The sequence below is a fragment of the Fukomys damarensis genome, unplaced genomic scaffold (genome assembly GCF_012274545.1).
Source record: "Fukomys damarensis isolate Sample0158 unplaced genomic scaffold, DMR_v1.0_HiC HiC_scaffold_2, whole genome shotgun sequence".
NCBI lineage: Eukaryota > Metazoa > Chordata > Mammalia > Rodentia > Bathyergidae > Fukomys > Fukomys damarensis.
This window is the reverse complement of record NW_022900914.1, coordinates 7197577-7220789: the sequence shown is the minus strand read 5'-3', so window position 1 is coordinate 7220789 and position 23213 is coordinate 7197577. Positions and strand designations below refer to the sequence as shown.

Here is a 23213-nt window from a genome sequence, read left to right as displayed (position 1 = left end):
TTTTTTTTTTTTTTTTTTTTGTACTGGGGATCAAACTTAGGACCTTTTGCTTCCAAGGCAAGCGCAGTGCCACTGAGCTAAACCCCCAGCCCTTTTTCTTTCTTTTTAACAGAAGTTAATATGTTTTTTGTTTTTTAATCTTCTATTAATTTACAAAACTTTCTTTGCTAGCCTTAGAAAACATTTTTCATCTCTGGGTTTTTGCTCTACACAGCTATAGTTTATGTAGAAACGTGACTGTGATGGAGGTATAAATTATTCTTTTCTTTCTTTTTTAGGGCAAATGAAAAGGACTAAATGTGCTGACATTGATGTTGAGACCCCAGACTCCATTCTGGTTAATACAAATCTGAGAGCACTGATAAATAAACACACCTTTTCAGTCCTCCCTGGGGATTGCCAGCAGCGACTGCTTTTACTGCTTCCAGAGGTGGATCGACAGGTTTGTTAAGCATAAGCAAATTTTAACCCTTATGGGGCTTCTTTGCTTCATCATATTTAGAACTCCTTAAGATTTGAAAAAGTATCTTTTTATGTATATCTGTAAAGAAGTGATACTAATGTTCTAGTAAGAAATAAGTACTTTTTTAAGTATCCTAATAGCTGGGCTTTGTAAGGCTTATTTAATCAAAGAAAAACTCTCTTAACAGAATATTACAAATACAGACTCAGTTTGACTAGCTTTCCTGGTATGATACCAACATCTACAGACTCCAGTTCAGGAGGAAGAGTTGCCTTGGTCCGGTATCAGCAGGATGTGGGCCAACGGCACAGTGGAGTAGGAAATCTCAAGAATGAGGCAAGCAAGGCTTGTTGGTGCACACCTGTAATTTCAGCTGCTCTGGTGGCTGAAGCAGGAAGATCATGAGTTTGAGGCTCACCTGCACACACAGTGAGACTGTTTTTTTTTTTTAAAAAATGGGAGCCAGGGATTTAGCTCAGCGGTTCCGCTGCCTGCCTCTCAAGTGCTAGGACCCGAGTTTGATCCCCAGTACCAAAAAGAAAACAAAAATAGAGGCTGGGGTGTAGCTCAGTGGTTCAGTATTTTCCTAACAGGCCCTGGTTTTTATCCTGAGCCCTGCAAAGAAAAATGAGCCCAAAACATGGATTCAGATAAATAGATACATCTGGAAGTACAAAGAACATGGAGTAACAATGGTTGAGTTAGACATGTTTGTCATTTTTATTACGTTGTGAAAATCTTCTAAAAGAAACATTGCTGTCATAGAAAAGAACTTAAAACTCAATACAGTTGTACCTTGTTCATGAACTCGGTTCTTTCCATAATTCCAGTTGCAAACCAAATTGGACAGAAACTGAATGAAATTCAATGGTTAGTGTCACTTACACTGACAGTACATATTGTTTTGTTTTTCTGTTGACATCTCTTTGGTTTTCCTGTTGTCATAGTAGTCTTTGTGATGCTGTGCCTGCCTGTTCACAGTCAGTTTACCAGTGTGCTCCACAATTTTTCTGTGCAGTTTGCTAGGCAGAAACATGTTTTTCCTCTGCTGTAAATGATCTCTCATGAGTTCCAATCCCATTCCTCTAAAAGTATTTCTCCATAGTATTTTACACTTGTTATTTTCTTTGTAAACTATCAGACTATTTATGCCACACATTTAGGATCAACTAAAACACAACCATTGGCCAACACTCTGTGTTTTGAGTGATATCATAAATGCTGCATAATTCATCAACAGCCTCTACTCCACCTTTGGTTTTGTTGTAGAAAGTTTCCATCTCAGACTTCTGTTTTGTTAAGGTTTCCCTATCAGTATTTCTGTCATGGTGCAATGTTGACATCAGCATTTAACAGGTTGTTTTTCTTTGCCATATATGAGGCCAATGGAAATCTTTATGAAACCCAAAAATTACACCATTAATATTCTGTTTTGAAATGGCAGCCTTGCATTTGTAATTTCTACTTTGTTTCTGCATACAATTCCTCGCTGATCAACTTGTGCTCTGTTAGCAAATGTAGCACTCATTGGAAACTGGCAAACCAATTGTTGAATGTCACATTCCAATTAGTTAGGGAGATGGGAGCAACAAGTCTGTTCACAACATAATTCAGTTTGTTACTATATGAAAAGGACCTCATGACCAAGTTCCAGGATAAATTTCTAGATTGACAGCATAATGTGTCTTCACATCTACAATGGCATAAATTTTTATGCCACATTTTGACATCACTTTTCCATAAGTCTTACATTCCTGAATTTGTCATCAGAAATCCCAGCAAGTACAGCAGACATGAATGCTTTCAGTTCAGCTAATAAGTTAACATAATTAAAAACATTTTTTAATATAGCTATTGATGCATATGGAACATTTTACCGGTATTTCAGTAACATTTTACTGATATTTCTGTATTTCACAACATCTTGTAGCATTTCATCTATTACAATTTCCAGCGTTGAATGGCAGTGCTGGCTTTCTGTCCAATAGGCTTCACCCCTGCCAAGATCCTCGCTGTATTTCTGGACCCAGCTCTAGCACTGGATCAGTCCTTTTGGTTGTGTGACCATTTTGCAACATTGCAATTAGTTAAATATGCACTCACATTGCTGTTTTCTTTGTCATCTAAATCAAGGAGGTCTGCATTACCTGTGTCCTCCATTTCACTGTCATAGAAACTTTGGCTCACATGGCCAACGTCAAAGTCGTCATCATCTACCCATACAACTCTTCTGTAATGAAAACATGTAATTTACATAGTGGATCCATCATTCATCATACATGATTCACTTTTGACCTCCTCTACAACTTGCAAATCTGGATTTTCATGTACCATTGTACCAGAAAAATCAAAAGAAAACTTTTTAAAACAGATCTTAGAGTGGTGTGGGTGTATTATACCCTCTGTGATGCTCAGGTAAACATACACAAAACCTGTTAGCTGGAGCATTGTGTGGGTGAAAAATCCCAGTTTGAGATTTTTGCACATGTGCATACATCTTGCCATTTGTAATACCAAGTGGGTACATATAAAGAGTTCTCCTATATCTCTCAGGGAAAGGTACTGAGATACACAGCCGACTACTATTACACTACAGCAAAAATTTACAGTAGACAAGGTAAGAAATGTGTTTGTGAAATCCATTGTTATGCTCTAGCTAGATTTATAGTCAGCTGTCATGATTTGTGTGGCTTTCTTATTCTTTGTAAATCTCTTACTGTAAACTGGAGAATATAACTAGCCTTTTAACATAAGGTAGGAAAACTGCTTTCATCTTGTTTTCATGATTTTTAGAGGAGGAGGAACTATTGATTACTTAGAATACTGTAGGTGTTAGGAAATAATGATTCTGAAATCATTGTTTTACTAGACTACATTGAGACTACAATGATACCAGTTTCTTTTTGCCAGTAGTGGTGATTGAACCCAGAGCCTTCACCAAACTTGGGACCTTGTGCTTACAAGGAAGACAGCAGCACCACCAAGCTAAATCCCCAGCGCTAGCCCTTTTTTATTTTTTGAGTCAGGGTCTCACTAAATTTCTGAGGCTGTATTCAAACTACCAATTCTGGCTCAGCCTCCAGAGTGTAGAGCTTACAGGTTCATGCTACTGTGCTTAGCTGATACCAGCTTCTTAGTGCCATGAATGAGCAAGTTTTGAGTGCCACAGTTCTTTGAAATTTTTCCTGGTTTATTCTTTGACCCAGATTGGTCCAGATGGTTTGATGAAGTTGAATGGCTCAGCCCTTAACAATGAGTTCTTCACTTCAGCAGCCCAAGGGTGGAAGGAAAGACTTTCAGAAGGTAAGTGTTCTATCTCATATGATCTCTTAGGATCTGTGTGAACTTAGAACCACAATAAGGGCTCTTTACCTTATCAGATATTTGAGCAACTTTGGGGGGTAAAGTTGCCAAGAGGTAGAACTAGCTGTCATCTGTAAAACATGTAGGACTTTTTGTGGAGCTCTTTTTCTGGAGCCTGTATAACTAGGTAGGCTCCTGATAGAGTACAGCAGTGTTTCTTTAATGTAGTTGCCTAAGAAACTAAAAATAGATTTTTAGGCCCTATTTCTAAATATCTTGCTTGAGTAACTCTTTTATCTCTAGGAATTGAAAAGCTAATAACCTCTGAACAAGAAAATTGAAGAAGTATTTTATGGTGTGGTACATCACAGTTGGGCAAGCAGTGTGACAACCTCGTTGTTACTCACAGCCCCAGGGGCACCAACAGTGAAAGGAATCAGTGAGAACTTTGTTTTAAAAAGTACCATTGAGATATGTTTCATGTGCTATAAAAGTTCACTTAAGTGTACAGTTAAACAGCAGTCAAAACATTTTAATAAAAAGGGACAGTGATTGAGCCGGGCATGGTGGTGCACGCCTGGAATCCCAGCACTCTGGAGGCTGAGGCAGGAGGATCGCTGTATGTATGTTGGAGACCAGCCTGGACTACATAGTCAGTTCCAGGTCAGCCTCACCTACATAGTGAGACCCTGTCTCGTGGGGCAGGGGCAGTGATTGAGAGTTACTTACTGTCACTGGTGCCACGTGTGCTCTGCTGTTAGTCTAGTTCATTAGGCTTACTGAGAATAAACAATAGAGTATAAAAAGTTACTGTTTGTCTGAGCCCTGCAGCAGTATCTGTCAGCATTAGCAGCTCTCAACCCCAGCTATGTGGAAATACTTGGCAAGGGTTTAAAAATATCGATATCCAGGCACAATTGTCCGTGAATTCAATTGCTCTAGCATAGTACCTGAGCATCAGTGTGCAGGTTTTGTTACAAGTGTGAGGAGCATAAAATAGATTTCTAAGAGCATTAGAAATGCTATCCATTTCTCACTTTTTACTGCATCTTGACAACTAGAATTAAAATGATCAGCGAAGGGGTGTGTGTGTGTGTGTTCATCTTTATTATTAACTTTTCCTGGCCTCTTTTGGAATGGTGGAACCCAGGTCCTCTCCTACTAACCTGCATCCCTAGCCATCTTACCAACTTACAGAGCAAATTCTGTGCTGGATTGTTCTCTTGCCTGTGTTTCCTTTAGTCTTTCTTTTTGCAGGTTGCCTTAGGCAGAGACCCATTTTTCTTGAAAGAGTTGACATTATATAAATACATTTATTTGTTTATTTATTTATTTTTGATATCGTGGATCAGACTCGGTACCAGGCATCGTACCACTGAGCTAAATCCCCAACCCTAAATACTTTTAAAACATACTAGTTGGTGCTATTAAAATGATACCTTTAAATGTTGCCTTTTTTTTAAACATGTGAGCAAGTTGATTATTATAGTCATGTGATCATATTTTATGAGCAACAAAGCTTTGAATGCTATAAATGTCTACAGAGTTTAGTACATTTTATTCCTCATTCTATGGTGTACAGTAGAATCAAAAACAGAAATTCTGGGTTGGATTTTGACAGCCAAATTCATCTTTTCATATTGCCTTGCCGATGACTGTGGTATCTACAGTCGTGTAATGCTTTTCCTTTCCTTCTTCTTGCCCCTAGGAAGTCTTAAACTTCAAATTCTGCCATTTTTTCCTCTTATTCCCTTGCCCTCCTGGGTATTAGAGTGTAATGGGGAGCAGCCTACCTAAGCCACAAGTTAAAAGATTGCCCACCAAGTACATTTCCTGTTCTCTGCTGATGCAGTGAGAAAGATTGAGGTGATTGGTAGTGTATGCAAATAAATGGCATATTCAGAGCAGCTGGGTTTTTGGCCTGTAGAGTGTCTTGTTGCTAGGACACTAGATTGATACAATTTCCAGAAAAATTAGAAAACTAAGAACTCAAAAATAACTTCCTTTTTATTGGTGTCTCAAATACCTTTAGTAGGCCATGGCTTTTCATTATGTAGTTAGAGGTAAAAGATCTAAAATAAAATTTTCCTTGAAAAAACCTAACTTTTCCCATTGGCATTATTTACTTCTAAAACCTGTTTTCCCCCCAGTGGAAGATAAGTTAGAAATCCAGGTTAGAAATAAAAGTGTATGCATGGAATATGATGCTTGGAACAGGAGGAGGGTGCTGCGTGGGAACCCCAGAGAAGAGACACAGTAAACTTTGGCTGGTACTGAAAACTGCAGAGAGCTGGGCTGACTGACTTAATTCTCACAGTGTCATGTAGGTGTTCCTTTATAATGACGGCTCCAGGAGTTTCTGTTATTTTTACATGGTGTATTCTGATTCCTGCATGAGTCTTTCATGATTTATGTATAGTTACAAGTAACATGTATTTACTATCATTGCAGGTGAGTTTACACCTGAGATGCAGGTGAGAATTCGACAAGAGATTGAGAAGGAGAAAAAAGTGGAGCCATGGAAAGAACAATTCTTTGAAAGCTACTATGGTCAAAGGTAATATTAATACAGGTTTTATAAACCAGATATTAAAATATGTCACCGTATGTCATATGGTGCTTTATCTTAACAGAAATTCTAGTGCCCACTTGCCTTTAATTTTTATTTCACTAGTTCTTTACCAAGAATTTTCCTTTTTAAGAATCGTACGTACACAGAATAGCATTACTCATAATCTTTGACCCTTAATATCAGTAACACCATAGCTGGATAGATTCTTTTTTAAAGATTTTAAAGAAAATTCTTGACTTAAAATTCCCTTCCTTGAAATAGATTGGCTTTTCTTCCACTCCCTTTGTAAGATGGAAGAATACTAAGGTTGTATGCATTTTTGTAGTATTTATCCTAAAATGTAACTGATTCAAAACCACTCAGGAGTCCTAGTAATGCCATTATGTGGAATATTACTCCTATATGTAAACAGCTGTCCCTTGAAAAGGTACTCTAGGAGGTGTACATTGCTGAATCAAGACACAAAAGCCTCTTTTCAAGAGGATATAATCAGTTTTTTCCCTAGCAGAATGTCCAAATGAAATCTTAATGGCGACATTTAAATAAATGATAAATAATGGAGCTGTTTTGTTTAAAATAGGAAGTAGCACCAAAATTCCCCATTGTTAGGCTCTCTTCCTTCTTTCTGTGTACTGCTGGCAGCCCTTAAGGAGATTCCATAACCACAGCTTGAACTGAAGATGTCTGTTTTTTATTTCTAAGTGGGTGTTTATAGATCCCTTTCACACTCACTTAGGATAGATTTCTATTGATACTAAGAGTTTCTTGGGGGGGTGCACACCTGTAATCCCAGTGCTCAGGAAGCTGAGGCAGGAGGATCACTGCAAATTTGAGGCCAGCCTGGGCTGCATAGTGAGCTCAAGGCCAGCCTGGAATACATCACAAGACCCATTCCAAAAATACTAATAAAAAAGTTTCAAGTGCTACTTTGTCTCCATTATTGGTGCAAGCACTGAGCTACAGAAATAATTGAATCACTATTACAAGTAGAGGTAATTCTGTGGGCCTTTTTTTTTTGTATTGGGTGGGTAGATAATTAGAGGAGTTTTTGTTTTCAACTGCTTCTTTTGCCAGCATTTATAGAACTGTTTCTTATACTGCCCAGTTTTGTCTTTAGTTGCTCCATCTCAGAGGTACAATACTGATTCTCTGAAGTCAACAGAGAGGGTTTCATTGATCTTTGTAATATAATAGTATAAAACATTAAGAATTACTAGTGACTCTTAAATCTTAGTGAATGAAGCCACACTATAAAAATGCCAGCTGACCTAAACACCTAAGATAGCTCAGCAGTGTATGATGTCAGAATGTTAGAACTGGACAGAAGTGGGATTCAAAAGCTCCCTCCACACACCCCCCCCAAAAAAAAACTCAGTTACAGTTCTCATCCTCTTCCAAATATTGACAGCTAGTCTCCTATAGTCTTAGATTTGCTGTGCCATCCTTTCTACAACTACTGCAAAGCAGAATTGATCACAATTCAAACCCAGATCCCAGGCCGGTCTTGACCTTTGTTCAGGTATTTGTAGGTAGTCTGTAATGCGTACGCATTACAATATGCAGAACTAACACCAGTAACCACAGTCAGTGAGCTGTCATTGTGTGCTGTGTAGGAGCCTCATAAGGAAAAGCTTAACATCAATTGAAGAAACTGAGGTGCAGAAGGCTCGTCACTTAACATCACATGGGCAGCTAGTATCAGAACCGGGGTTGGAATCTAATTACTCTGGCTGCAGAACATTCTGTATTAGTAACAGTAAAATTTTAAAATAAAAAACATCTGTTAGAAGTGTTTCTAGAAATTTTCACATTCCATTTTCTCATAATGTTTTCAACCAGAATATTTTCTTCTTCCACTTTTTAGTTCTGGGTTGAGCCTTGAAGATTCAAAGAAATTGACATCTTCCCCCAGTGATCCCAAAGTAAAGAAAACCCCAGCTGAGCAACCAAAATCTGTGCTTCCTTCAGAGGCCTCTCCTGTCAGAATAGTCCCAGTGGTTCCCCAGTCAGAATGTAAAGAAGAAGCAGTACAGATACCGTCACTGGTCAGAAAAGAAAAGCTTGAAAGCCAAGAAAAGGCACAGCCGAACTTCCAACCCACAGAGCCCCACCTTGCCTCAGCTAGCAGTGCAAACGAGCTAAGCATTCTGTCCAGCAAGTGCCCAAAGGCTGAAGATCTCATGGAGCAGAAACCAGTTGCTTGTGCTGAGCAGGAGTCTGAGAAAGAGAATCATCTTGCCACAGCCTCCACTTTTAGCCAAAGTCAAAGCCAGGAAGTTTTAGTTATATCCCCAAGCAAACCCAAGAGTCCTGGGGTGGAAAAAGCAATAGTGAAGCCCATAATAGAAGCAGGTCCACAGGAAACTGGTGTGAAAGAACCTCCGGCAGCTCTTGCTGAGCAGAGCCCAGAGAGCCTCAAGAGAAAATCTTCCCTCGCTCCAGAAGACGCCCCTGCAAGCTGGGAGAAAAGGCCGCGTGTCACCGAGGATCGCCAGCTCCAGCAGCCATTTCAGGTCTCGCCACAGCCCTTTCTTAACAGAGGGGACCGGGTCCAGGTGCGAAAAGTACCACCTCTCAAGGTAAGAGAGCACGGCTAACTGAAAAGGAGAGGTGTCCTGAGCACTTACGTTTTGGCCGCATCTCTCAAATTTTGAGTAATTTTAGTATTAATGTTGGCATGCATCTAGCTGTGATGTAGCATAAATAAAATTAGAACTGCATTCCTACAGATCTTTATTGCAGTTTGAGTAAGGAACCCAAGTGCCTAATGTCAGCCACTCTCACTCCCCGATGCTAGTTACTCTTGAATCAGAAGATAGGGAAATGATTCTCGTACATGTCAAAATGAGTATCAGTAAGTACATGGCAGCCATTGATGTGATCAAAAGATTTTATCTTTTCTAAGAACTCTTCTATTTGACTGTGCCTTGGTGCTTACCTAATTTGATGTGTGGTTATAGAACTACCATTAGCTCCTTCACATAAAACGAAGCATTTGTGGCTGTTCTCTGTCACACGGGTCACTGAAGAACATTAATAAAATGGAGCGTGTGGCTTTAACTTCCACTGAGCCATCCTTTGCTGCATCCCAAATGCCCTGAGACAGTGTCTCCAACAGTCTTGATCAGTGGGGAGCCCTTGAAACCCAAGTACAGTTTTATTCCTGATCTTGACCTTTTATTAACACTGTGCTTATGCTTAATATCAATTTGTAGTTTAATCATTTAACAATACTATTTATTAATAACAGTACTTATTTGCCTACCAAGAACACAGGCATGGGGCATTCATTACTCATTCACTTTAGGATATAAATAGAAATAAACTATCAAATACTTTCCTTTCCCTTTTATCCACCAAAGTTAATCCTATCAGGAAATGTCCCTTTACTTACACTTGGTGTGTTCAGTGCCCTGCCTCACTGAAATCGTACAAAGTGCTGCTTATTACCAGTAGTCTGATGGTCCTCATTTTTTAAATTTGATTAAATTTTTATTGAAAATGTGTTACCTCTCTAGCTTTACTATACAAAAAAAGCAAATGTTATTTTCCAATACTCGAAATTGAACTCGGGCTATATCCTAGGCACCCTCCACCCCCTTTTTAAGATTTAGATGAGTGCTCTTGAGCACTGAGGAATTCTCCCCACACACGCGCACTTCTTTTCTTTTTAAAGCTTTTTGTTCTTTTACTGTGAACATATATTTTGTTATGCTTCCCCAGATGGCCTGGTTTTTATGATAGTCATTTTTGCTTTTCTTAAAAAAAAATACTAGAAATTTTTCTTTATTGAATGTCGATCAAAGCTGAGTTACAGCTGAAGCTTTACCTTAAGCAATGCTAGGTTGCTTTCTATTTTGTCTTCTGTAAAGAAGCTGGGTTACAGTTTATTCTGTATTTTTTTCTGCTATTCCACAGAAATTCTATATTAAAAATTAAAATCTATTCTCGCCAAGTTAATACAATTTTATATTTGTTTTTATATTTATAAATTTCACTATTTTTACTTTTACCTCCCTCTTCATCCCCCTGAAAAAAATTGCTTTACTCTTTATTTAGACTCTATCTCAAATCCTACCTTCATATCAAAGCTGAATAATATTGATTGATTGATTGATTGATTGGTACCGGGGATTGAACTCGGGTCTTTGCACTTGCAAGGCAGGCCACTTGAATATAATTTATAACAGAGCAAAATCTTTTAACCAAAATTTAAATAGATAACAAATTTGAATTTTAGTACAAATGTTATAACTTATTACATTGTATGTGTTTAAAGTTTATACACAAATTATGCACACATGAGGTAGTCTGTTCAAATAAATGAAACCTATTGAGTATGAAAAATTTTAGCCTCTTTTAATGCTTGTCTTTTTTTTATAGCAACATGTTGCTAATAATTTTCAGCCATTATGATTGATACCGTTTATTGTACTAGGTATGGTGCCACACTCAAGATTGTTCTTAGGTTCCACTGTTTGTCTTTATGTAAAATTACTCTAGGTAACTTCGTTGTGTTTAGTTTTGTAGCTTTATCTATTTTCCCCATAGTCTCTTCTAGGTGATATTAACAGGGGGCAGCATTTGCTTCTCTCATAACTGTATTCAGCTTCTGAAACGAAGCATGCCCAGTAGATGTGCTGTGGGGTGTAAAGTCAGCTCAGGCCAAGATATTCAGTATATTTCATGATTACACGTGCGCTTTGTGACAACTATTATAATCCCACAGCTTGAACTTGTGAGTTACAGAGAATCAATTTTTCAGGACTCCCAGCCTTTTGAGAAATGAACAAAAAAATATTGGTGGCCTCACGATTAATGAAAGGATTTCCAGAAGGATGACATGTATTTTCTTAGAGCTTAATAGCTTAATTTTTAAAAAATTAAATACTCTAGAACGTCTCTAACAATTGTTTGCTCCTTTAAACTCAACTAGCAACTAGGTACCTACATCTTGATGCATTGAAATTAACTATGGTGACTTAAAGTACTGTTTAGGGTAGGAGCCAGAGTTTTTATGTTAGGGAAATCAGTGATTTTAAACCTGATAATGCATCAATTTATCAAAAACAGATTTTTAGGAATATATTTTTTCTGAGTTCTAATTTTTATGTTTTGGTATAGAACCCAAGGCATACTTTCTTTTTTGAGACAGGGTCTCACTATGTAGTTCATACTGGCCTTGAACTCACTATGTAGCCCAAGCTGGTCTCGAACTTGCAGTGATCCTCCTGCCTCAGCCTCCCAAGTGCTAAGCTTACAGGTGTGCGCCATCATGCCTGACATTTTTAAAAGGGTGCACAGATTAATGTAATACCAGCCAGGGTAAACATTATGTGTATAATCCCTTGTGTTGGGGATAATGGGAAGGACCTTAGACCCAAATTGTCGCTCAGTCTTCCCCCCGCCCCATGCTTGTCACAAGTGCCATTTGATTCATCTTCTTTAAAATGTAAGTGGTAATGAAATTGTCTTATAAATGAATACTAACCTCTGTTGTTTTTTCCCTACCCTACTTCTTTCAGATCCCGGTCTCCAGAATCTCCCCTATGCCGTTTCCTGCTTCGCAGGTCTCTCCCAGGGCTCGTTTTCCAGTCCCCATCACTAGTCCTAACAGAACAGGAGCCAGAACTCTTGCAGACATCAAAGCAAAAGCGCAGCTGGTCAAAGCACAGAGAGCTGCAGCCGCTGCCGCAGCCGCAGCCGCAGCAGCTGCCTCAGTTGGAGGGACCATTCCCGGCCCAGGCCCTGGGGGTGGACAAGGTCCAGGAGAGGGTGGTGAGAGGAAAACCACTGGAGGAAGGAGTCCAGGCTCAGACAGAGTCAGTGCAACTGGAGAGGGCCCTACACTGGAACTGGCAGGAACTGGAAGCAGGGGAGGTTCGAGAGAGCTTTTACCCTGCGGTCCAGACACTCAACCCCAACCCGAGACCAAGACCCCAGGCCAGACTCAGCCTCATAGTGTCTCTGGAGCACAACTACAGCAAACCCCCTCAATGCCTCCAGCACCTGCCGTCAGTGGAGCATGCACAAACTCTGCATCACCAGCCCATGTAGAGAAACTAGGTCATGAAAGCCTGGACCCCACCAGAGCAGCAGCCGCAGTGACCTCACCTAGCCACCCGCAGAGGTTCAGTGCTTGTGGACAGGCGAGAGCTCCTTCTCCAAAAGGGCCCACTCTGATCTCAGGAGCCTCCCCTGTTTGCTTCGTAGCTGATGGCACAGTTGAACCCAAAGCATGTTCTAGTAAGAATACACCAAACCCTTCAGCCTCAACAAAAACAACTGCTAATGCTCCAGTGGATATGACTCCCTCCCCTTTGACGTCTTTATTGACAACAGCTACTTTAGAAAAGCTTCCTGTACCCCAGGCCATTGTAACTGTAGCATCTACTGGATCAGCTCTACCCTCAGCATCTTCTAGCCTTAAAACCCCAGGAACATCTGCAAATATGAATGGACCCATTTCAAGATCAAGCTCTAGTATCCCTGCTAATAATCCTTTAGTTACTCAGCTTCTCCAGGGCAAAGATGTTCCCATGGAGCAAATTCTGCCTAAGCCTCTCACCAAAGTTGAAATGAAAACTGTTCCACTGCCTACAAAAGAGGAAAGGGGGGTAGGAGCGCTCACAGGTACCACTAGAACAGAAAATAGCACCAGAGAGGAAGGTAGTGATAGACAGTCCCATCCGATGATCATCCAGCAGCTAGGGAAAACCTTGCAAAGTAAACAGCTCCCCCAGGCTCAGAGGCCCCTGCAGCTTTTTTCAGCTAAGGATCTGAGGGACTCTAGCATCGACACACACCAATACCAAGAAGGACTAAGTAAAGCAACCCAAGATCAGATCCTTCAGACTCTCATCCAGAGGGTTCGGAGGCAGAATGTTCTCTCGTTTGTGCCTCCCTCCCAATTCAACTTTGCTCACTCAGGTTTCCAGTTAGAGGACATCTCCACAAGCCAGAGGTTCATGCTGGGTTTTGCTGGCAGAAGGACATCCAGACCTGCAATGGCAGGTCATTATTTACTGAATATTTCCACCTATGGCCGTGGTTCAGACAGCTGTAGGAGGAGCCACTCTGTAAACCCTGAAGACCGCTTCTGTCTAACTAGCCCCGCTGAAGACTTGAGAATGGGATATGCAGATTGTAAAAACCCAACAGGAGATAGTAGTAGTGGCAGAGAAGATGAAACTGATGAAGAGAGTACTTCTGATGAGCAGGAGACTGTGTTGGTGAAGGAAGAGCCCAGGGCCGCCCAGAGTTCCGGCAAGCATGATACAGTTTCAGGACCCCGCGGTAGGGAAACCCCATCGAGCAATGATTGTTTAACTAGCAAAACTATGAAGGCCGAGACACCAGTGAACGAGCACACCACTCTCAGCAAGGAGAATTACCTCTTTCCCAGAGGCCAAACATTTGATGAAAAGACCTTAGCCAGAGATTTTCTTCAGGCAGCACAGAAACAGATGGTGCAGGCCGTTAGGGGGAAGGCAATGCGCAGCAGTCCTGAGCTGTTCAATTCCACTGGTTTTTCTCTGCCTGCGGACAGTCCCACCCATCAGCCTCTACTCCTTCCACCCCTGCAAACCCCAAAGTTGTATGGAAGCCCCACACAGATAGGGCCAAGCTACAGAGGCATGATCAATGTCTCCACCTCGTCAGAAGCAGACTATAACTCTGCTGTACCAGGGAGCCAGGTGTCTAGCAATGTAGGTGATGTCATGTCCTTTTCAGTGACTGTCACTACCATCCCTGCTAGCCAAGCTATGAATCCCAGCAGCCACGGCCAGACGATTCCTGTTCAGACCTTTCCTGAGGAGAACAGCATAGAGGACACGCCTTCAAAATGTTATTGCCGGTTGAAAGCCATGATCATGTGCAAAGGTTGTGGAGCTTTCTGCCACGATGATTGCATTGGGCCCTCCAAACTGTGCGTCTCCTGCCTTGTCGTTCGGTAATGAAAGATACACCCTGTAAAAGGAGGGGGAAGGGCAGTAGATTGACAAGATGTGTTTCTGCATTCTTTTGGAATCACAGAAACAAGGTTTTGGTTGTCTTAAGAGATAAATGTTAATCAGGAATACAGAGTACAGGTCTTTTACATTTTAGAGGAAGAGCACCTTGTATAGTAAATTTGAGTCAAGCAAGACTTTGTAAATTTGTGACAAGTTTGCACTTAAGAAATCATGTAAATATGTCACATGTTTAATGTTGTTTTTTCAGTGTTTAGGTAATGATGTATTCTTTAAATTCATATGTATGTTCCACTTCATGTGACACTGAGAAAAGCTGGATGCCATGCGTGATGAAAGGAAGCTGTCTCCCTTTTGACCTTTCTTGAAGCTTAGGAAAAGGAAGGAATGGTCTGTAAAGAAGCAGCCATTCATGCTAATTATGTCTTCAGGGTCTGGATGTAGTTTATTCATGGATTATTTGGCCTTTGCAAGATTGGATTCAAGGTTTGCTCAGTCTCTTTACCTTCAATGGAACCTTCTTGAGTGGAAGTTTTTCACAAAGTATGAATGTCACAGGCAGTGTTTGTTTCTGACCCAGAAAGTCCTGACTTGGTGTTTGGCTTCCATAAACCAGCACTGTCATCATGGAGAGCCCCGCTGGTCCCTAATCCCACCCTCTGGTCTGAAACCACGAATGTGGTCTGTGAAGGGAGTTCCTCTCAGGGCCCCACTTTGTGACTGTTTTGTGCTTGGTGCCAGTAACCGCAGCAGCAACACCTTACACTTTCATGGGTGACAGCACACAACCAGGTTTGAAATGCAAGTGTGCAGCGAGCAGGCAAGGGTCAGTGATGGGATGAATTCAATTGTGTGTCATTGGACAGGGGAACAAAATTGCAGAAACTTAAGCTGAGTGTGAAGAACTTTCAAAGACCGTTTAGTGATAGAAACAGGGTGTGTAGTATTTTTACCTCTTCTCTCCCAACCTGTTTCCTAGTGTTTCACAGTCATCTGTTGGGACAGGCAGAAAAATCTCCTGCGCAGCATGGTGGCTCCTTCTGTTCACCTGGTTTCCACCTCCCAGGCATCTTACCAGATCTTACACACGTGTGCGCACACACAGTCACTGTTTTTGGAAATGTCCACTGTTACAGAATTACTGCTCTCTGCACTAGGGATGCCTGAGATAAAAGGACTACAATGAATGGCTAAGGGATTGTCTGACAAGGAAGGAATGTTAGTTCCAAAATTTTGTGGGTTTTTAATTCTTTTTTACTTTTTTAAACTCCTGCACTAGTGATTAAAAATTTTTTAAATGCTTTTTACTTTTTAGGACTTGAACATTGAACTTGGGACCTTGAGCTTGTGAGGCAGGTAGCAGAACCACTGAGCTAAATCCCTGGCCCCAAAGAACTATTTTTTTTTAACCCTATAGTTTACCAAAATTTGGTTTTAAGAAGATTGTCAGTTTGCACATTTGCTTATTTATTTCAGTTCTTCTAATTTGAGATGTGTAAAGTAATATTAATTCAACCTGGTGCAGTTATGTTTATACTTAGTATTCTAGATGTGACTTTTACAAAATTCAGGACAAGTTAAACCTGTTTATTAATTCCAGACCAGGAGAAAGGCAATAATGTATTAGGCTCCCTTCTGCTGCCCACCCCTGCCCACCTCACCCCTGCAGTGTCTGCTCCAAACTCCCTAAGAAGGTTTCTCATTTTTCTTCTCTGGCTCATTTGTTGTGGGCTCAAGGCACATTCAAATGGTTACTGTTCTGATTTCAGCCAAGGCAACATGATGTCCCTCAATCTTCCCTTTTTTTTTTCCCACCGCATACATAGCTGAGAGATTTAAAAGGTTTCAAGCATCCAGGGACAAAAGGGATAAGTTCTTCAGTGAAGGACCAGTAGGAAACAGAAACTCGGGTTGCCCTGCTCCCAAACTTGAATCCCCTGGGTAATCCCAGCACTCAGGAGGCTGAGGCAGGAGGATTGCTACAAGTTTGAGGCCAACCTGAACTACACAGCAAGACCCTGTCTCAAAAACAAAAAAAACTTCTGTGTGCCCAGCCTCTTCCTCCACTGCTGTGACGGTGCTGAGAGCTGGCCTGTTGCCCAGAGAGGTTGAATGCTTCAGAATTGACCTCGTTCTACATGTCGGTTGCCAGTTTGGATCGATGGAAATGATTTTTCTGCTTCATAACTGCCAGAAAGCTTTCCCCAATGAATTCCTTTATCTGCCTGAGGATGGATAGAGTATAACTGGGCTAGGAGAGCATCACAGATTTTCAGTTCCATCTAGAGAGGAAACCACATGGTACTTCCTCTTGATCCAGCCTTGCAGCTGGGTCCCAAGCTTTGCTGTTCATGAGATTCCCAGCAAAATACTCTCATTTAGTTATACTTCAGAAACAGCTGGATACACTGCATCAAGTTTTACCAGGTGAGAGAAGAGACTTAGTGGTAGTAAAATATTGATCCACTTTGTTTAAAAACAATGATTTCAAATTGAAAACCATTCATTTCATAAACTGAACAGGAAAAAAAATGACAGTACAGCCCCTTTAAATTATTAAAGTGTGGTACTTCAGTACCTTCACAGCAATTTCTATCTTAGTTGTTATACCTCTCAATTCACTTAAAATGCTAAGCTCACCTGAGAGCATCAAGTGGCACCTTGCAGTGACACAGGTGGGTGTGAAGGATGAGCTTCCAGTGTGCCCTCCCTGCCCCTCAGGCGTCCTCAGCCCAGCAGGAGCATTCGTGATGCCTCATCTCAGTCTGATTGGTAATCTAGTAATCCCCAAATATTAAGATTTTTAAATTAAAATTTTCTGTTAAGCAGAAAATAAAGCCAAATAACCTGGATTTGCTTTCCCTGCTTCAGTTCCTTGGCCCCTAGGTTCAAAATACACTATCTGGGGTGGTGGGTAAAACATTTCAAAGATCTGGCCAATGGGAAACTTTTCTTAGGGTGGGAAAAAGTATGCTTACATTGGCTGGGAAGACACAGATGTAGGTGTTCTGGAGCTTATCTATCTCAGATTTCAGTACATGGCCACAGGAGGACCTCATGGCCTTCCACGAGGTGCAGTGTCGTATGTAGTAAAACCCTGTTACCATACTAACTGCTGCTTACTGCCTTCTTCGGCCTTAGAGGTCCTTCAAGAACTCTGGTTAAGTGATTAGCCATAATTGGATGTCTCTGGTCATTATACTGCTATTTACTTCTAAAACTCACTGTCCATGAGCAGTGCCATGGTCGTTTTCTCCAACATCACATTGACATCATAACGAGAAGGAATTCTGTCCATTGCATTACAACAGTGTGTTATGTAAACACCTTGGCCTAGGATAATTTTCAGCTCATTTTATAGAGTAGTCCAAAGAGACTGAGAAACATGATGGTAGGCAGGGTCCTCCTACATGTTTCAGTACCTGCATACCTACTGAAAGAAAGCAGTAGGTGAGACATTTCGTAAAGTTGAAGCAATAGCTTCTTAGAGTCTTGGTTACTTTATTTTTTTTTAATGCTTTACATTTGATACAACTATTAAAGATCAATTTTAAATATAGCTTTCCAGTAATATATTTTAAGTAATATATATTTTAATATCTATGTAAAAAGTGACAGTGGAAGACTGAATTTCTCACATATGGTATGTTTAATGTAAGACCGCACTGATAAGGTACACATTATTTCAAAGGAAGTTGCTCTAAAGATACTCAGATTATTTCCAAAATGCAATAAGGGGGATAGGTTTGGGGTTTATTTTTTATTTTAAATGGAAATTGACTTATTTACCACAAGCTATTTTTTCCTTCTGGCTATAAGGTTTGTACAGACTGGTTTGGTAAACGCTAAACTTTTGTGTGTCTTGCCTTTTTCAAGGAATTGTTAACATTGGAATTGAGGGTATGTACAGAGAAGTTGGTGTCAACACCATTTAATAAGACATATTTTTACACAAATATAGAAAAATCATTTTACATAAGAATTTTAAGTATTTGCAATAAATATATGTATATAGATTGTATTCATATCTTATTTTTCATTTTATTATTGAGTAAAAGATAATTAAAAGTGACATTAAAACCTTGGAGTTTTTGATGAATCTTGAGGTCTGACATACACCTGAGTGGTGGGGTAAGGCCCTCAGTTGTTGCCTTATACTGTTACGGGAAGCTACCACAGACTTTATGGAAAGTACTAACGTGAAGAACGTGATAAATAAGGGCAGTGCATTTCTTTCGGAACTTAAGTAAAAATACTCTTCTGTCTCCATGTTTGTCCCTTAAATCTGTTCACAGAAGTGGAGAAAACACGGAAAGTGTTACTGGAAAAGTGAAGAAAACACAAGTCTCTTAAATATACCCATTGTTTGCTTCTAAAACAATAATGAAATAGTTCAGCGGGGAAGTAGGTTTTGTCTTTTTTTCTTTTTCCTCCATGGTGACTAATGATTTATTAGGAGACACATTCATTGCCACCACTCTCCGGCTCCGGCATATGTGAAGGAATAACCTCGATACAGAAAATGCACACTTCTCATGTGAGAAATGAATTTCATAGCCATGGTTCTAGTCATGTCCTGCTTGACTTTTGGGGAGATTGAAGAGCTAAGACAGCTGTGTGAAGAGAAATACCCTGCCTTCGCCAGATTGTTTCAGCATTTGGTGCTTGGACTTTGAACTCCTGTGTCAAGAAGGGCAGTTAGGGAAATGACCGAGCCTAGTGTTGGAGGAGGTTGACCACCTGTGGCCCATTCCTAGACTGCTAATTGAGTAGAACCCATTTTGTGGTTGTAAAAGAAATACAGGGTTCTAGGATGTGATGGGGCAGCAAAGTGCTATCCAGAGAGGGAGGGTCCTTGGAAATCACGGCATATATCCTCTAAACAGATAATGAGATTGCATTGGTGGCCTGGAAGGAAAATTGGTATAGTCAGTTTTTCGAGAATGTGAAACGAGGTCTCACTGTGTAGTTCAGGCTGGCCTTAAATTTGCTATTCTCTTGCCTCAGCCTCCCAAGTCCTGGAATTTTGGGCATGCACTACTATCCCCAGCTCAAGAATTTGTTTTTATTTTGGGGGGTTTTTGTGTGTTTTTGTTTGGTTTGGGTTTTTTGTTTTTTGAGACAAGGTTTCACTTTAGTTTCAGGCTGGCCTTGAACCTGCTATGTAGCCCAGGCCGGCCTCGAACTCGAGATTCTCCTGCCTCATTCAGGATCCTAAGTACTGGGAGTATAGGTGTGGGCCACCACACCCAGCTCAAAGATGTATCTTAAAGACTGATGAAACTGGTTTATTGTAGTTCAGTAGTTCTCCCCAAAATTGCTCTGCTCCTAGTTTCACAGAAAAAGCATATTCTGAAAATTAAGGATACACAGCAGTGCTTTTAAAAAGGATTTTCTAAAAAGCAAGTGCTGGGTGAAAATCAGTGTGGAATAGGAGATGAGGGTGGTAATATTCTATTGGACTCTAAGGCATCAGAAACTGCAGTGCCCAACAGGGTCATATATCTAGTTGTGGTTAAGAGTGAGCTAAATAATTACGTTTCAAAATAGAAATTTCAAACATCCAGGTTAACAAGACATTGGAGATGGAGTTCAGCCATCCAAGAGAGCAGCATACTAAGTCTTAGCCAAAAATGCGCTGTTTCTGAAGGAAACTCCTTAAGTCTCAGGGAACATCTGCATCCTTTAAGTCCAATAGAAGTGATGAAGGTGAGCTATTTAAATGCGTGTACATTAGTCCATTTTGACCATTTACAAAGACTGAGTCTCCATTTCTAGTTGCTGTTTATCATTTAGGTTGGCAGCCTACCTGGTGGGAAGTGGGTTCCTATTCAGTGATGGCGTGGGAGCCCAGACGTGGGGTCGGTCCGTAGTGGAGTGAGAAAGTGTAATGTATCAAAACACAGGACAGTTGCAACTCGGATCTTCTACCTACTTCACAGAGCCTTAGAAACTGGTCAGTGCTCTTGACCTCATTCAGTCCTTAAATCAGATTTTGCATGTTTCTAATTTTTCATGGGCAAATTGTGTTACTAATTGAAATACTGGCCATCTACTGTGCTGAGCAATAAGTGCAATTTTGCAAGAGTAAGCAAAAGCAGTAGTGCAACTTGTAACAAGTTCTTCCTACAGTAGCAGTCATACAGCTCGTTTGTCATTCACAGCTATAGGAGTAATCCGCATTCTGTGTTTCCCAAGACACAAGAAGCACAAGTGAGTTACAAAATAGAAGTATTTGAGATGCTGGACAAAGCAGTGTTAAAACATGAAGAAAAACCATTGCCTCTAGATGAAAAATAGGCATGGGTAGGGAGGGCTCGTGGTAATAAAACTTGCCTGTTTTGAGAATGTGGGAATAGAATTGGCAGAGGTTTTTAAGAAATCTCATCTAGAGAGGCATGCCAAAGGCAGTCCCACAAGACTAATTCGAGTCAGCATTAACTTAACCTTTCAAGTCGAAGTTGGGGAATGTGATAGCTTTCCTGTCACTGTGCAAACCCAGAAGAAGCTCGAGTTTTTTTAGAGCATGATTTTTCATCATCTAGGTGGGAAGGAGCTGAGTCCCTTCATTTTGAGTTGCATCCTGTTTTCTACATAATGGGTAAAGTTGGTGTCTTGGTTTTATCTTCTTCCATGGTAGCATTGACCTTATTTTTTCTCTTGTAAGTGATAGAACTTGAATTTGAAAGGGCTTCAGTGTTAGCCTGCGCCGGTGGTGGTGAGCCCCATGGCCCGCGTGCCGCAGCAGCTTGATTGTATCATTGAGATCTCTCAAAGGTTCGCCATCACTGCCCTATACCTTCTCATTTTCATGATGCAGATCCTAATTCTTTCTCGGACTTTTGGGGTAGAAAAATTTTAAGAGGATAAATATTTGTATTTTGTCAGTGCCTAGTGTCGAATTTTCCTTATCCGTTGTCTCTAACCCAGATCATTGAATTAGCAACTCAGCTTCTGTATGCCAACATATCTATATCCACCTCTCAGTCAGAGATGTTAGATGCAGCCTCCGGGGTAGCGTGGTCCCAACTGTGCCCAGAAACCGTGAGGGTGGGCGTCCTCCGTCTTCCTACCGCCTGGTGACCGTCAGAGGTCAGATTTCTTACCTACTCGGTCGGCCATGGGGTTAATACTGTGCACTTCCACGTAGCTTTCAGCCTTAACCTAAAGAAAAGTTCTTACTAGCAAGTAGGACAGAGAAAGCCTGAAACAGAGTGGGTTCTCCTGACCAGTAGCTTCAAATTCATTTCTCTTCATTCTTCAGAAGAAGCTGGCAGGAGTGAGGGAGGTCTTGATTTTCATCTTAACTGGAGGGTGTCTTGAAGAAAGGTAAACCTGAGGTGTAGATGTAGGAACATTTTGAATGAAGTAACTTATTTTTTTAAAGTTTTTAAGAGGTTTTTGAGTTTCCCTAATACGGTGAATTGCCATGAGTATAACGTGGAATTTGGGATGCTTCGTGGGCTAAGGGATGGATTTGTGTTGAACTACAGCAGCTTTTGCCACCGTCAGGAGTTCAGATCACACACCTGTATCTTGAGATGGATGTAGGCTCCATGCACACTGTATTAGACCAACTTGAGTCCACCCTTCATTAAATTTAATTAGAGATCTTCTTTAACATTCAAATTAGCCTAATAAGAAAGCAGTGCATTTAAAAGTGTACAAACATATCTGAAAATACTTTTAGAGCTTATTTTACACACAGCCTTATGTACTTCCTATGGAAAGTAGGGTGGATAAAATGTCACATGTTTTGGATAAGTTCTTTTTTAAGAAAGCCAAGGATTTCATGTTTTCAGATATCTAGAGCTTGCGCGTGAAGATGGGCTTTAGTCCTAAGTCAGCGATTCTTTTTCACCTTAGGTTTTCAGGCAACACCCATTTGGCAACTTCATTAGTGACACCAGCCAAACTCCTACCGAGTCACTTTGCACACACTGTAAATTAAAATTCTTCAGGGGTTCGTATTTGTCTACTCTGTTAGGTGAGGAAATAGATTCTAGGCTTGGAAGGACATGATAGTTTATTCTCTGATAATAAATACTGATTAAAGAGCAAAGAATTCAGTTTCTCGAATCCATGAAAGTTGCAGAGTACGTGACAAATGAAACTCTAGAAATGAAAAACTTCTATCCATAAGTGCATTGATCTATTTTTTCCAAAACTACTCTTAATTCTGCGTCTCTCTGTAACACACCTTTCACCAGCACCAAGAAAAACCAGAAGGGAAGACCTGGCTTTAAGTCGGTCTCTTTCACATTAGTCTTTGTGCGCATAGGGCCTTAGCGCTTTGACAGACAAACTACCCTAGCTTCTCTCTAACATCTTTGTTCTTATGCTTACACTTTTCCTTTTATGGGTCATATAGAAACTACCTTCTTCAGAGTTGAATGTACGATGTTTCTGCACACGGACAAACTGTATTTCAATGACTCGTGTTGAATAAAGGCATACAGTTTTACTCTAGCAGTTGTACCTTTTCTTTTCGAAAGGAAGCAGACACCTGTGCATGGCTTGCCCGTCTGTTGCCCCCGCCCCTGTGCCTGGTTGCACAACTGTCTGTGGGTCATGGCTGTGTTCATCTCTTTTGTACACACTCAAACAGGGCTCAGGAACTCACGAGCAACCAAATGTGCATCTTCAAAGCTAAAGAGGATCTGGGCGTGGTGGTGAACACCTGTAACCCTAGTATTTGAGAGATGAAGGGAGGGCTGTTGCATTTCAAGGCCAGCCTGAACTACATAGCAACCCCAAGACCAGCCTGAACATGGGGCATGGTGGCGCACACCTGTAATCCCAGCACTCGGGAGGCTGAGGCAGGAGGATCACTGTGAGTTCGAGACCAGCCTGGGCTACATAGTGAGTTCCAGGTCTCAACCACATAGTGAGATCCTGTCTT

At 40.8% G+C, this 23213-nt stretch overlaps 1 protein-coding gene across 2 annotated transcripts in view; it reads left to right on the top strand.

Annotated features, from left to right (window-relative positions):
* The window catches only part of Asxl2 (ASXL transcriptional regulator 2), an 82754-nt gene extending 67152 nt beyond the window's left edge, over positions 1-15602 (top strand). For both annotated transcript variants that reach the window (XM_033763155.1, XM_010604841.2), the window contains 5 exons: positions 279-442; positions 3670-3766; positions 6218-6323; positions 8203-8917; positions 11864-15602. In XM_033763155.1, coding sequence (XP_033619046.1) covers positions 279-442; positions 3670-3766; positions 6218-6323; positions 8203-8917; positions 11864-14296 — 3515 coding nt within the window. In that variant the 3' untranslated portion in view covers positions 14297-15602. The remainder of the gene's footprint in view (positions 1-278; positions 443-3669; positions 3767-6217; positions 6324-8202; positions 8918-11863) is intronic.
* The last annotated feature ends 7611 nt before the right edge of the window (positions 15603-23213 follow it).